The sequence below is a fragment of the Bos javanicus genome, chromosome 8 (genome assembly GCF_032452875.1).
Source record: "Bos javanicus breed banteng chromosome 8, ARS-OSU_banteng_1.0, whole genome shotgun sequence".
Lineage (NCBI taxonomy): Eukaryota > Metazoa > Chordata > Mammalia > Artiodactyla > Bovidae > Bos > Bos javanicus.
Window position 1 is genome coordinate 99,142,033 of NC_083875.1, and position 14,892 is coordinate 99,156,924.

The window sequence follows — 14,892 nt, forward strand, 5'->3', positions numbered from 1 at the left end:
TTTCCTGAATACCCACAGTCCCTTCTTTTCATGATTGCTAAGGTACAAATGGGAAATAATGACTTGGTGTGTGTGCGTTGCGGGGGTGTGAGTAGAAGGGAAGAACTGAGTGTACTGTTTACCTGAGCGTACTGTTCCAAAACTGTGGCTGCATCGCTGTGTTTCCTCTGCTCAACTAGCTTTCCTGCAAAGACAACAATAAGCATTTGAGTCTCATAGTTGGCTAAGATCAGCATTACCAAAACACAAGTGGAAGTGGTTTTCAGTGGTACTATTTAAATCAAAATGGTCTCCGACATAATGGAGATTGAGCTCTGCAGAGCATACACTCAAAATGAGCTGCTTTAAAATAACATTTACAAAAGTGTTCCCCAAGATTGTTCAAAGAACAATGAAAGGCAGGACCAAGAAACCATTCTCAGGTCAAGCATGTTTGTGAAGCACTGGGTAAGACAAGAGCTGACCATTCTTTTGCTGACATGCTTCATTAGTATGTCTAGATGTGTGTGCTCAGTCATGTTCAACTCTTTGCAACCACATGGACTTTAGACCGCCAGGCTCCTCAATCCATGGGATCTTCCAGGCAAAAATACTAGAGTGGGCTGCCATTTCCTCCTTCAGGGAACTTCCTGACTCAGGGATCTAACCTGTATGTCCTGCATTGGCTGGCAGATTCTATACCACTGAGCCACCTAATGCATTATGTCTTTTTTGCATCAAGCAAAGTATTAATACTTTGTGAATTTCTATGAGAGATATAGGCAGGAATACCAGAGTCCTATCCTAAAGCGGCAGTTAAAATCTAAATTTAGCATGGGATGTGAAAATCACATATAGTCAAAATCATTCAGGAATAAATGCTTAAAAAGGTTTCATATGGAAACTGACCTAGCACTCTCACTGATCCATTTCTTCCTCTAATAGGAAGATGCTGCTGTTGCCTTGGTTGAGCACTAGATGGGGGTGGTTGGCATTTGTCAGGAACATGGCAGTATCTCTAGATTTGAGAATCACTCTTGGTCCAGTTGAGTGGGAGTGTGTCTTGATGAGAGGCACATAGAAACCGAAGTTAACTAAGGGGCTGGCAGATTCATGTCTTCTATTTCATGCTAATTCCAGGGCATATTATCATTTACAAAACCAGGAAGAGTCACCGCCACTAAACAGCTATCTTTTCTCTCTTTTGGTGACTTGTGTAAACTGCCTAAGTTAAATGTACAAATGAAGTGACTCCACCTTATAACAGTTCCCAAAAATCTTTGGCCACTCTCTTCTCCACCTTTTTCTGCTAAACATCTGGAAAAACTAGGTATATTGCACTATAAGGCATGAAAAACAGGAAGCTAAGAGTCACAAAAAATGTAAGATAATAGACCCCAAGAACAGAGCTGGAAAGTATAAGCAAATAACAAGTTTCTAGAGCAGAAGTATCAATGGAGCCAGAATGAAGAGTTTTAATGGGACTCAAATAAGGACTTCTCAATACTTGTAAAAAGACTTCAGCTTGGAAATTGAAAGGGCTTATAGAAGAGTCTACAGAACCAATATGCTGAGCTACCAGGGAAGCCCATCTAATAACCAGAAAATGCCAGAAAAAGAAAAGTCATAATCTCACACTTTTTAATCCCAAGGGGGAAAAAACAAAGTGAAATAACGAAATAGAATATGTTCATACGTTTAAGAGGCTATAATTTGAAATTTTTCTCAGGACTGTTTTGGGGGAAATCATAACAATATTTACAAGACTCTTGAAAAACAGGGAGAAAATATACCAGCCACTCACTTCAAACATGATCGAAAGGGCCAGCACCCCACCTGTCTCTCCTGGGCGCTCTGGGTGCCACTCCACTCTAAGAAACCAGACTCTGAAATAGCTTTGCCTCTGGTTACACACCCTGAAACAGCTAAACTGGCTCTGCTTTCGGACTGCTTATACATTTGGCCTCATTTCTGAAAACCGCCATTATGTTTTCGTTTTCCAATAATCTACTGTCTGTGTTTGAATGGCTCCATCCCAAAATTCATCTTTACATTCTTATAGGGCACCTGGCTACCCAGCTACACTGTACCAAATGTACCTATAAGGTATGCTGCTGCTACTGCTGCTAAGTCGCTTCAGTGGTGTCTGACTCTGTGCAACCCCATAGACGGCAGCCCACCAGGCTCCTCCATCCCTGGGATTCTCCAGGCAAGAACACTGGAGTGGGTTGCCATTTCCTTCTCCAATGCATGAAAGTGAAAAGTGAAAGTGAAGTCGCTCAGTCGTGTCCGACTCTTCGCGACCCCATGGACTGTAGCCTACCAGGCTCCTCCGTCCATGGGATTTTCCAGGCAAGAGTACTGGAGTGGGGTGCCATTGCCTTCTCCGTATAAGGTGTGAGTTTCAGTGAATGAGATGGAGAAGGAGGGTTAGCTAAGTCATTGCCAACTTAAAGTTCAGTGCTCCTGGGACTTCCCTGGTGCTCCTGTGGCTAAGACTCTGCACTCCCGATGCAGCTGGGCCAGGTTTGGTCCCTGTTCAGGGAACTAGATCCCACATGCCACGACTAAGACCTGCAGCATCCAAATAACTAAAAATATTAATAAATAAGTATTAAAAAAAAAAAAGTTAAAGTGTTCTCTCATGACTCCAGCTTTTCCCTTCCCCGAGGACTGGAACACAGATACGGACAAAATCCAACTTCAACTACTGCCGAAAAGACGGCAGATGTGCACTGTGGGAAGACCTGCCAGAACTGCGAGACAGAGACGTGAGCTGCTTTCCCTGTCATGCCATCGTATCTGGGGACTCTTGTAGCAGTTCAACTTTTACTCTACCTAGTAAGCCATTCCAAAGTAATTTTTATCAGTGCCTTTTTGGGGGCATCAAAGTGGGCTACCTTACAGGTATTTGCAAAAATTCCAAACGAAACCAAAGAAACACAAACGCTTAGGGAAGTTCTTGTTTGGGAGAACCTTAACGACCGTGTTTACCTGCCAGAGTCCTGCCCAGGCCAGCCAGCTGCTCTGCGGTCAAGTGAAGCTGGGCCGCTGCACAGAGCGCTTGCTGCCAGCTGCCACAGGCCAGAAAGGCGCTGAGAGCTTTCTCGTGAGCACCGCAGCGGGCGAACACGAGCCCTGCCGGCTCATGGAGGTGCTCCTGCAGCAAGTGTTCCCCGTAAGCAATGCTGATGTCCTGGGGCAGGAGGAGACGCAGGGTCAGTAAGGAGAGGTGGTAACTTGTTCTTTAAATCTCCAGGGAAGGCTGTCTTGGTCATTTTACTTGAAATTCCTTGGAATTACTTAGAAAAACCCTGTGGATGACTAGTGAATTCAATCTTTTTTTCATTTAAAACCTTACCGAGGATATGCTGTTTGTTCATCCAACAAATAATTACTGAGTACTATTCAGGGCAGTGGGAGTAACACAGCAATGCAAAAAATATAACAAAGGAAAAAAAAAAAAACCAGCCAACCAGACATAAAAAAACACTAACGAGAACCATGATCAAGCTACTGTTATGATGGTGAATGAGAACATACTTAATAAACCTGATATGGTCAACAATATAATGGCAGACAGTGGTAAAGGGAGAGTCATGGGAATTCTATTTCAGAGGGCTGTGAGGAGAAGCCGTGTGGAGAGTTAAGGGAGAGTATTCTGTGCCAAGAGCACAGAAGGCACCGTGGCGATCAGGCAGGAATGGGTATGGAACACACAGGTCGGAATAACAAGGCCAGTACGACTGAAGCAGAGAGTGCACAGGAGAGGAACAGATAATGAACATGAGAGCAAAGAGGCGGCCTTTGGCCAAATTCTCTGTTCCCCAAGCTCAGCATTACGCAGGGAAACAGAGGGAATAACATGGGGTCCCTGCCCCTAAGGGAACCCACAGCCTGGTGGGGGAAAAAAATCAGTACATAGCAGATTGATAAATGCCATCCCCAAGGCAAGAATGAGGTGTGCTGGGAGCTCAGTGTCTGGCACCTCATCCAGGAATGGTTTTCTGGCAGAGGAGAGTAGAGTTTAGAAGGACAAGGACGGCTAAAGGACAGGGAGGTAGAGGGCTGGCAGAGAAAGCCGATGCTCAAGAGGTGGCCGCACAGCAAGATCTGTGCAATTTGTGGACAAAGTGAAAATGTTGCTGATGATGGCATGGGCTCCACATCGCAGGTTCTCCGGCAAAGTGCTTCCTCATTTAAAAACTGTGCACAACACCTATCAGGCTGTTGTGAGAATTCATGTAGCTGACAAGCGGAGTATCTAGCATGTGAGTAAAGCTAAACAGACGTTTGTTTAAACAAGTAAACCAAACTTTATGCAGAATTATATGGGAAAGATGCATCAGGATGCTCAGTGAGGTTGGGCTGGAGGGGGCAGGATGGAAGCCCCCAAAGCATTTCCGATGCGGATCCAGCGACAATGCCTAGGTTTCTGACCTGGGCAACCTCTTTCCAAGAGGAATAGGTGAGGGCCATTCTCTCAGATAAGAAGTTTAAGATAAGAGTAATTAGTTTGAAGATTAACTTTGAAACCAAGGAAAGTGTCAGGGACACAGGATCCTCATCCCTTTCCAAATGAAGCACAAAGCAAAATCAGGAGCACTCGTTCGTTTCACGTGTTACACACCTTGTACTGCTGCGAGTTCGGTGGGTAGAGCTTCAGAGCTTCATTATACAAGTTCTTATCTTTTATTAAGTTTAAGCATTCTGGGAAGTACTCCGGTCCTACAGGAGTAAGATTCACACGCACACAAGCTTAAGACTGGAGAAGCATAATGGATTTCATCTCTACCACTGGTCCTTACATAAAACCAACAAGGGAGCTTTTTAAGACCTGCATAATTAGAGTATCCAGAGAAATGGAATGCAGGAATGTGAACTTTAATGCGCACCACTGCAGATTCTGAGATTTAAGAAGCACTAATTGGGATCAGAGTTCTGCTCAAAAGGAATTTTATGCGGCCCCTGAGAAATGACCACCCAGCCCAGTGTTTTCTCAACCTTCTTAATAAGAATCATCTAGGGAGCTTATTAACCATATACAGACGCCTGAGTCCCAGCCTAGCCCAGATGAACCTGATTCTCCAAGGAACACAGACCTGAATGCAAGCACCTCAGGCGACTCTTCTCGACCCTGCCTCGGCCATCAGGAAAAAATCATGAATACGGAAGGCCGAGGTCCCAGCATCAGCCAGGCATGGGTGAAACGACCACCCGGCATCGTGCCGGTTCTACTTCATACAACTGCCAGTCAGAACTGTGTCTTTCAGGGCACAGGAGCCATGGCCACTCGGACAAGCTGGGTCTCCTCAGGGTGTTTGCATACACCATGAGAAGAATGAAGCATCAACCAATTATGATTTTGAGACACGGAGTGAATTTCAAAGGTGATCACTTGACTCAAAAGGATCTGAGCTATGGGGCTCCCCGAGTTCACTCAGAGACATCTGCTGTACCCTCAGCTTTTCAAAATTGACAGTTCCCCGAGTTCACTCAGACATCACTGTACCCTCAGTTTATCAAAACTGACAAAAATCAGGTCTGCAGCCACAGTTGTTAACATTTTCAGGTGTGGAAACTGAAATCAGTCTGTCTCAACTAACATTCGATTTCAATTTGTACCCTACCAAAGAATATTTGAACAGAAATAAATATACTAACTCATACTTACCACATTTGCTTAGGTGGCCAATGGCTTTTTCATATCGCTTCAAGTGTTTATCTATAGTGAACCGCTGATAATTCATTTCCATTTTCTTAAGTGTATTCAGAAATGGAAGATATTCTTTGGGATCCTAAAAAAAATTTTTTTAAAGGATAATTTTAGTGCCTGTGATAATATTTACTTTTAAAAATAAAAATATATAGTAATTGTAGCAATAAATCCAAAGCTACAGCATTTTCAAAATATGTGAAAGCTAAATTGTTAGTTGCTCTGTCATGTCCAATTCTTTGCAAACCCATGGACTGTAGCCCACCAGGTTCCCCTGTCCAAGAAATTCTCCAGGCAAGAATACTGAAGTGGGTAGCTATTTCCTTCTCCAGGGGATCTTCCTGACCCAGGAATTGAACCTAGGTCTTCTGCACTGCAGGCAGACTCTTTATACCATCTGAGCTATCACAGAAGCCCTCTTCAAAATATGTAGTATATTAATATATTAATTATGTAAAAAATCAAACTACATAAAACCACATTTGGAAAAAATGCCTTAACATATGGGTGTTCTTAGTTTTCACTCTGAATAATAATGACTAACTCTTAGCTTAATCTCACAATACCAATTGTTTCATAGGTTAATAAGGAAAACAAGATTCCCTCATCCTCGGAAACTTAAAATCTAGTAGAGGAGATAGACTGGTACATCTGGTAGGCACTGGGTGTCATAAAAGCACATAGGATGGCCATCTCATTCAGTCCCTGGATGCTGGGCAGGGAGGCACCAGCAACAGTTCACTGAAAAAATGTCGCCTGGGCATCCTTCCACCAAGATGAGTGAGAATCAGCCAGGTGAACAGAGAGGATGAGAGTGCTGGAAGCGCATGGGCCCAGGGGAAACAGAAGCCATGCCACCTGCAAAGGTATGTGGCAGTTGGGAGACAAAAGCACTGCCTCGCATCCACTGCAGAGAAAAGGGGATAACATCAAGAGGTGAGAGCTGAGACATACACAAATGCCAGATCACGGAGGAGACTTTAAGCATGGAGCCTCTGAACTTCTTCCTAGGGGGAAGGTGGAGCCCATGAAAGATTGTAAGCAGAGGAATGGGGATCCAATTCTCCTCTTTGGGAAGGTCATTCCGGCAAGAGCAAAGAAAGGAATGACAGGGGCTGAAACTGAGGGTGTTAAAAAAAAAAGAAACAGATAAAAAATGTGCAAACCAGAGGTGCTCAAACTCTTGGACCATAGCATGGCAAGGTGAGACAAAGAGGCCTCGAACCTTTCTATTCTCCAGGTTCCCAGTTTCCACTGGAAAAAGATGCTGCGTGATAAAGCTGGACTGGAATATAAATCACCTGCTGTATTTCCTTTATAAGAGCAGAATTTGTTCTCATTTTCGCCTGTACGCTTGAAAACAATCAAATGGCTTTATTTCAATTGTTCAATCTAGCAAGCAGAACACTCTGATAGGCCAGAACAGTGACAGAGAATGACCCTTAAGTATGGACCCTGGAGACTGGCAGATCTGCCTGGAGGCCCGCACTCACAGCTTTAACTTCAGCCCAAACTCTGCACGTCAGGAGCACTGCTTCACACTCTCATGTTCGCATCCACAAAAATGCTAACTATGTCGAAGGAGTAACTCCACATACCTTCTGTGACTTCTCAGCTACCATGAGGACCAAATCAAAGTCATAGGTCCCAAGAGAATGGTCATATAATTCATTAACATCTACCAGAAGCAGCAAATATTTCAGGGCCTCTTCGGCACTCACAGTGTCAGGGACTGGTGGAGCATTTCCTGTCGGTGTGTAAGGAAACAACAGAACAAAATCATTTGGGGGAGAAAACCCATACACCTAGCAGCATAACCAAAAAGAGAAAGTAACACATTTTCCTGACAGAAGTGGACACTAGACAGAAAACAGTCCTTTGACGATTTGGTACATGCTTTGTAGGGTAGCACCAAAAACCAACAGACCCAGGTTTTAAAGTGGAGACCAAAAGGCCACAGTCTGAATTGGTGATGTGGTGCTGGTCCTGGTCAGGGCTACCTCCCGAAGACCGAAGACCCGATGTCAGTCAGGGCCCCGATACACACAGACTGTCAACATGTCTCTACCTTGAAGTTCGTGTACCTTCTGCAGTGCAATCTCCAGCTCTGGGGTCGTTTTCTTCACATGAGAGGTGAGTATTGACAGGCAGTACCTGCAGTGTAAGCGAAGGACAGCACAGTAAGAGCGATGAACAAGCTGAAGAGAAACTACTACACACTTCTGTTATTCAAAAGATGCCAACTCATGACAGCACACGTACTTGTGAGGGTTTATGTTCTCCATGGCTGCTCTCATAGCATCGCAGATAAGGTCTACTTTTTTCTCATCAGGATCGCTGGACAGTGGAACAGTGCTGGGAACTGGTGGAGGATACATGGTCTTTGTAACATCTTCTTCCCTAAGATTAAGTGTGTATTAAAAAGTCACAAACCAAACATATGTCCCAGCTAGCAAACTACTAACACATATATTGGAGTGTTGATGAGATAATAAATATAAAATAACAAAATAAATAAAATTTAAAAAAATAATAAAAATGGCTTTTGGAAGGTAGTTAATTCTAAAAATAGTCATATATAGTAAAAAGCGGAGAAAATGAGAAATGAAACATATCCACAGAAGACTTAAATGGTAATGTTTATAGCTGTTACATTAATATAGCCCCAGACTGGGTCTAGTACAGGTGTCCACTCACAGAAGAATGAAGAAATGAGCTGTAGCATGTTTATACTATGGCATACTGTGCTTCCCTGGCGGCTCGGGTGGTAAAGAGTCCGCCTGCAATGCACAAGACTCAGGTTCGATCCCTGGGTCGGGAAGATCCCTGGAGAAGGGAATTGGCAGCCCACTCTAGTACTGCTGCCTGGAGAATTCCATGGAGAGAGGGGCCCGGTGCCCTACAGTCCATGGGGTCACAAAGAGCTGGACACGATTGAGTGACTAACACTTTCACTCTCTTTCTTTTTCACGGCATACTACTGAGCAATTAAAAAGAATAAACTAGTGATACATGTGAAAGCACGGGATGAATCCCCAGATAACATGCTGAATGAAAGCAGCTTTATTTACATGTGAAAACGTGGGATGAATCCCCAGATAACATGCTGAATGAAAGCAGCTTTATTTACACAGAAAGTCAATACTAGGTATACAATTCATTTCTATGAAGTTCCTGAACAGGCAAAATTGATCTTCAGTGAAGAACTCAAAAAAGCAGTTGCCAAAAGGGTGGGGAAAGAATAAATGGGAAGGGATCTGGAGGAACTTTCTGAGAAGGAAATGTTCGCTATCTTGATAGGGGCCAGGACGGCATGGAAGCATACATTTATCAAAACTCAGTGAACGGTACACTTATAATCTGTGCATTTCGCTACAGATAAATCTGACATGGAGGGGGTGGGACCCTGTACACAAAGAATATACTCTAGTTAACGTTACACAGGCAAAGTGGATTTATGTCTACAATTACCTTGAAATTTGTTTAAAATAAAGATGAATGGTGGATGGACAGATGGTAGATAGTGATAAAGCAAATACAGGAAAATATGAACTGTAGAATCTAGGTGATAGTACAGGATGCTCGCTGGACAACTCTCTCAACTTCCTTACATGTTCAGAATTTTTCATTTAAAAACTTAGATAAAAGTTATTGCAGAAAAAGAAGCCATTTATTTCAATTAATAGTTTTTATATGTATACCTAAAAATAATGACAAAGAGTAATTTTCAGGACATGTTTTAAAGTCTCAGTTTTAAAAAGAAGGGAAAAGAGTAAAAATCCAGTACATGTGGCATCTAAGAGTTAGAGATTTAAAAAACTACACTGAAAGTAAATTTTCTCCTCTATTTATCTGTTTGATTTCCTTAATCAGAAAAGAGAAAATTATGGATATGATATTCATGAATTATTCAAAATACTTACTTCAATTCTGTGAAAAATAAATTAATATGATTCACAGAGTCTATTTGTCTTATGAAGGTTTCCACATTTTCAAGAAACACCTACCCAAAAAAAGAATAAAAAAAAGAACAAAACATCTTAGTTCAGATCATATTAATTCAAGCCTAAAGTACACTATGATAAATATCAGATTTAGAGTGTTACCTTAGGGTTGTGATCGTGAATCAGATTGAGATTAATTCTCAGTTTTCTCATGCATTCAAATGCTTCTTTAAACATAAGTCTGGAGAAAGACAGAAAATGGAGAGAAGGGACATTTCACAAAAACTCGGCTCCTTGGACTCAGCACATTTTCATAAGGATATAAACCAGTTAAAATTAAGACTACAGCCCAACTACTACTGGATTTCTGCTCTGAAATCATAGAATGAAAAAAAATCAGGCACTTGGTTCATTTACCTTCCTAAATGGTGTGATGACTTAGCCATCAAGGCCATCTGAGGACTTGATCCCCACACACTCACACAAGAAAATCTTTATGGAACTCAGGGCTACCTTCTTTTTTAACAAAATGTTAGTAAACATCTATCTTTCCAATATAAACTTTCCCCCAAATTCAAAGATGCAAACAATGGATCATTTCCTTCACAACAGTGGTTCATGTATTTTGGGGTCATAGGTCTTTTTATAAGTTTGCTGAAAGCCTTGGACTTTCTGCCCAGATAAATACACAGATACAGGATAGCGTAAAATTGCCCTGGGTTCACAGGCCATCTAAAGCCCATATGGATCCCCTTGGGCTAAGAAGCTGTTTCATACCATAAGCCTCATCATTCCTTCTGCTAGGAATGTCTTCTACACCATACAATTTAAGAATCTAACTGGCAAAAGAAGAAAGCCTCTGAGGATCTGATTGAAGATATCTGTAATGAAATATTTAAATACTTTTTAAGTTTTAAAAAATCTTAATAGAATACTTGCTGCCTTCACACATAAGTCATAACAATAAGCTAACTAATCATATACATGGTACTTACTTGTCCAACCACTTTCGAATCTGAGCTAAAACCAGGGCTCGATGATGAACAACTTCTAAGTTTCCCCTTGGCATCTTAGAATAAATAAATCAAATCAATAACATGTTTTATTAAACAAAAAATTTAAATACCCAGGATATACAACTTTACCTAACTCTTCTTCGAGAATTAACACAGCACTGTAAAATGAGCATACTTTGGCAAAATCTAGTTGTGCTCAAAATTTACTTTGACTTTTAAGAAGTTTCCCTTTTAGCCTTACTGGGAAGAGCCTGTTTTAACACTAGTTTGTATAAAGCTGATAGAGAATTTAGCAAGGAAAGGCTTATAATAAATTAATACAAATGATAAAATATAATCCGCAAGAACTGTCTGGTATTTATTGCCAAATGACAATCAGAAACACAGTCTGAAAAATCAATGTACCTGTAATATAAGCTTTGTGTCTTGAGGCACAACAGTGACGATGCGTGAACCCCTCTCCACCTTCCGCAGAGACTCGCCATTAGGCACGTGGCTGCTGCTCAGACCTGCCTGCAATGCTAAAGACACCACAGACCAAGCCTTGAGAATTACTGTCACGACAAGCTACTTTCCATTAACTGCAGCTGAAACAGCACGTTATCCGAAGGAGAAGGAAGTGATTAATAACAAAGCTGGATTGCTCTGTCACTCAGCCTCAAGACCATCAGCCTTTCGGATAAACAAGTTCATCCCAGGATCTTGCCCTCTCTTACAGAGCCCTCATGCATGATGCACAAACAACTTCTCAGCTGACATGGAAGCCAGTGGGAGAACTGGGCAGTTTCTCTCTGTCTTAGTTTTATCGGTACACTACAATCACACCAAAGAGTCCATTTCCGAGTTAGAAGCAAAGAAAACAAGTGGGCTACTTCTTTCTTAGTAACAGAACTGTGTGCACGCATACACACACACATAGGGGAGGGGGTGCGAGGAATCGAGGAAAAACTGCAGCTGATTTCCTACAAACCCCAAGACAGAGTCCTTCAGATGTACAAAGGAGGGTGGCCACAAAGAAGACTGAGGATATCGCCAGCTTGCCATCTACACAGTAATTCAAAGTAAAATAAGTTAAGAAACTTCCTGAAAATTTTTTTATCTCAGGGTATGCTGCTTTAAGGAAGGACCTCCCACTCTTTGATAACTGGCGTGGAGTGATTTAACTGAGATATTGAGATAAGAGGCTAAGTAAATGAATTTGACGTTTTCTCCAGTCTAGGACTCCAGGATAAAAAGCCAAAGACAAACATAAAAGTCAAGCAGACTTCAAAGGACAAACGATATTAGAAGAGAGGCTATCTTCTATCTTCTACACTGAAAACTTACTTTTCAATGAAGCATCTCTCAGGCAAAAGCACTGGCAAGTATGAGAATGAGTCGTCACCAATAAAAACTCATCATATACAGCAAATGATGTGATATTTGATGCAACCTACAATAGGTCGGGCAGGCAAGGGGGAGAGTTAGTTATATTACTTGGAATCAAGATGGAAACAGATCCAGCATCAAAACAAGCCATGCTACCTCAGTGTCATTGATGAAAAAGCGACATCTGTCAGTCAGACCGAGGATACATTCCTGCAAAAAAATAAAACATGAAATTACCAACAATTCTAACCAAACTGGGGCTTCCCTGGTAACTCAGTGGTCAAGAATCCTCCTGCAATATAGGACACGTGGGTTTGATCCCCGGGTTGGGAAGATCCCCCTGGAGAAGGAAATGGCAACCCACTCTAATATTCTAGCCTGGGAACTCCCATGGACAGAGGAGCCTGGTGGGCTACAGTCTATTGGTTCTCAAGAGAGTCAAACTCAACTTAGCAACTAACCAAACTAGTGAAACCAAATTTTTTCTGTTATATGGTTCTACTGTCCTACGATTTCACATGTAAGTTCCTGTAATCGGGACTCAAGATGCCTAAGATGTGGTTGGTCCAAGCCAAAGTGGCCTATGATGCCATCCAATCCATCAGAAGCCTCGACATTTCTATGTCCTACACATCTCAAACATATCAGCTTTCACCCCTCACTGCCTCCACTCCAACAGTCACTTCCACTCTCATCCCTTTCAACATACTCCCATTGGGCAGCCAGAATAACCATTCCAACCGTGAAGCACATCACATTACTCCCTGATTAATATCATCAACGTCTCAGTCTTTGTTAAGTGAGCAAATGCCTACTCCTCTGCATCTAGCCACTGCTTCCATTAGGTTCCTTGAATAAGCTGAGCTCTAAGTTTATTTACAATATGCACAGTTCTTCCTCCCTTTCTCAGAGATGGAGCTTTCTTTCTCTTCACATCTCAGCACATATCCCACCACCTCCTAGAGACCTTCCCAGCCCACCAGAAGCTGGCCTCTGCATCCTCACAGCGGCCGTCCTCTCAGCCTCCATCAATCCGCTTGGTGCTCGACCTCTACACCCTGCTCACTGACTTCACTCTCCAATCAGAGGGGATGGCCATACCCATACTGATAGATTAAAACTTCCAGAAGGGCAGGAACTGGTCAGCAGTTTTGTTCTGTAACCACTGCATCCTACCTCCTCCACAATTATAGGCAATTCCAATATTTGATGAATAATAACTTACTTAATACCCATTTCAAGATTATATTTCTATTGTCCCCAAAATTTACTTATAAGACTAACTTTGTTAGTTCTGTACATGTTCTGTTTTGAATGTTCTATACAACTGGGGATAAGTCTGCCAACTGCATTTTTTCTATTTTCGAATTTATACCTCCAAGGAAAGGAATCAACTAAGTGCTATTGACACATGCGAGGCAACCTCTTAAACCTACTTTGTAAACGGAGAAGCTGAGGTTCAGGAGAGTGTTGCCTTGAGATTTAGTGGATACTCAGGTCCACTTTAGGAGAAGGCAATGGCACCCCACTCCAGCAAGATGCCTGGCAAATCCCATGGACAGAGGAGCCTGGTGGGCCGCAGTCCATGGGGTCGCTAAGAGTCGGACACGACTGAGCGACTTCACTTTCACTTTTCACTTGCATGTACTGGAGAAGGAAATGGCAACCCACTCCAGTGTTCTTGCCTGGAGAATCCCAGGGACAGGGGAGCCTGGTGGGCTGCCGTCTATGGGGTCGCACAGAGTCGGACACGACTGAAGCGACTTAGCAGCAGCAGGTCCACTTTCAAAGCACACGCTCTTTCTAGTTAACGCTGTCAGCTCCTGGGCCACTGCTCTACGAGGTAAATTCTTCTGCCTCGTGTTCACTCACCTCTCCTCCAACCATGGCCAATTCAGTCTGCGTGCACGGATAAGGAAACCGAACAGGGAGCCCCCCAGGGTTCTTCCACGGTTCAACAGCCAGAGAAGGTGACTCTGCAGGTTTGGAAGATGAGGTTTAACAAAAGCTGATCTGCTCTTTGTAAAAAAACTCTCACATCAATGCTTGCCAGAACACTTAACACGCAATTTAAATCATTTTCCAAATGTGTTTTGGAAACTCCTGAGAATAATCCAGTTCATTGCAAGAGAAAATACAGGCAGAACACATCTGCTGATTCCACTCTATAGATAAGGTTTTCTAGGGTAGTTAAAAGACCTAATAATCAATGTGGCACTGGTAAGACACTCACAAGTATACGTTCTCAAGATTTACATATGTATATAAGTCATAAACATGCTTTCCCAACATCCTGATACTCACCCCAAAGGTACTTAAATATCTGGCCACCAGCCACCTGCAGGGCTACTGACTTGGTCTTGGGGTTGCAACACAGACTGATTATTACCCCGTCCACTGTCACAGATGAACTGAGAAGAGTGAAAAAAAAAAAAAAAGGAGATGAAGAAAACATGAATAGACGATTCTTCTCAAAAGCACTGACAACTCATTGATTTTGCAAAACAGAAAAAGAAGCAATTTCCCTCTGGTGCTGCACTGCCTCATTCAATACAACATAGACATAATAAACATGTTTATATACATACTAACACATGTATGTTTATATACACACTACCAGATAAACTACTGCAAGCTCAAGCCCAGGTAATGCAATTACCTGTCAACATGAGAGTATTTTCCACTACGTCGGTAAGCCAGGTGTCTACACTGTGAGGTCATCAGTCCTATTCTGGCAGCAACTTATGCAACTTATTGTGAATCACAATTTGCTGCTTTCAGTAGACAATATGGTGTCAATATTTATCTGCCAATATTGGGTTGGCCAAAAAGTTCATTCAGGTTGTTCGATACCATTCTGCCCAAAACC

General features: G+C 42.4%; 1 protein-coding gene across 1 annotated transcript in view; it reads right to left on the reverse strand.

The window, feature by feature from the left end:
- Nucleotides 1–14,892, reverse strand: part of ELP1 (elongator acetyltransferase complex subunit 1) — a 62,916-nt gene that overhangs the window by 23,916 nt on the left and 24,108 nt on the right. Inside the window, exons 15-29 of the mRNA XM_061426427.1 lie at nt 14,328–14,434; nt 13,896–13,999; nt 12,180–12,233; nt 11,982–12,087; nt 11,061–11,176; nt 10,635–10,708; nt 9,802–9,880; nt 9,619–9,698; nt 7,958–8,095; nt 7,764–7,849; nt 7,294–7,442; nt 5,654–5,777; nt 4,610–4,707; nt 2,974–3,175; nt 123–184 (exon numbers count right to left, since the gene is read on the reverse strand). Of these exons, the coding sequence (XP_061282411.1) occupies nt 123–184; nt 2,974–3,175; nt 4,610–4,707; nt 5,654–5,777; nt 7,294–7,442; nt 7,764–7,849; nt 7,958–8,095; nt 9,619–9,698; nt 9,802–9,880; nt 10,635–10,708; nt 11,061–11,176; nt 11,982–12,087; nt 12,180–12,233; nt 13,896–13,999; nt 14,328–14,434 (1,579 nt within the window). The remainder of the gene's footprint in view (nt 1–122; nt 185–2,973; nt 3,176–4,609; nt 4,708–5,653; nt 5,778–7,293; nt 7,443–7,763; nt 7,850–7,957; nt 8,096–9,618; nt 9,699–9,801; nt 9,881–10,634; nt 10,709–11,060; nt 11,177–11,981; nt 12,088–12,179; nt 12,234–13,895; nt 14,000–14,327; nt 14,435–14,892) is intronic.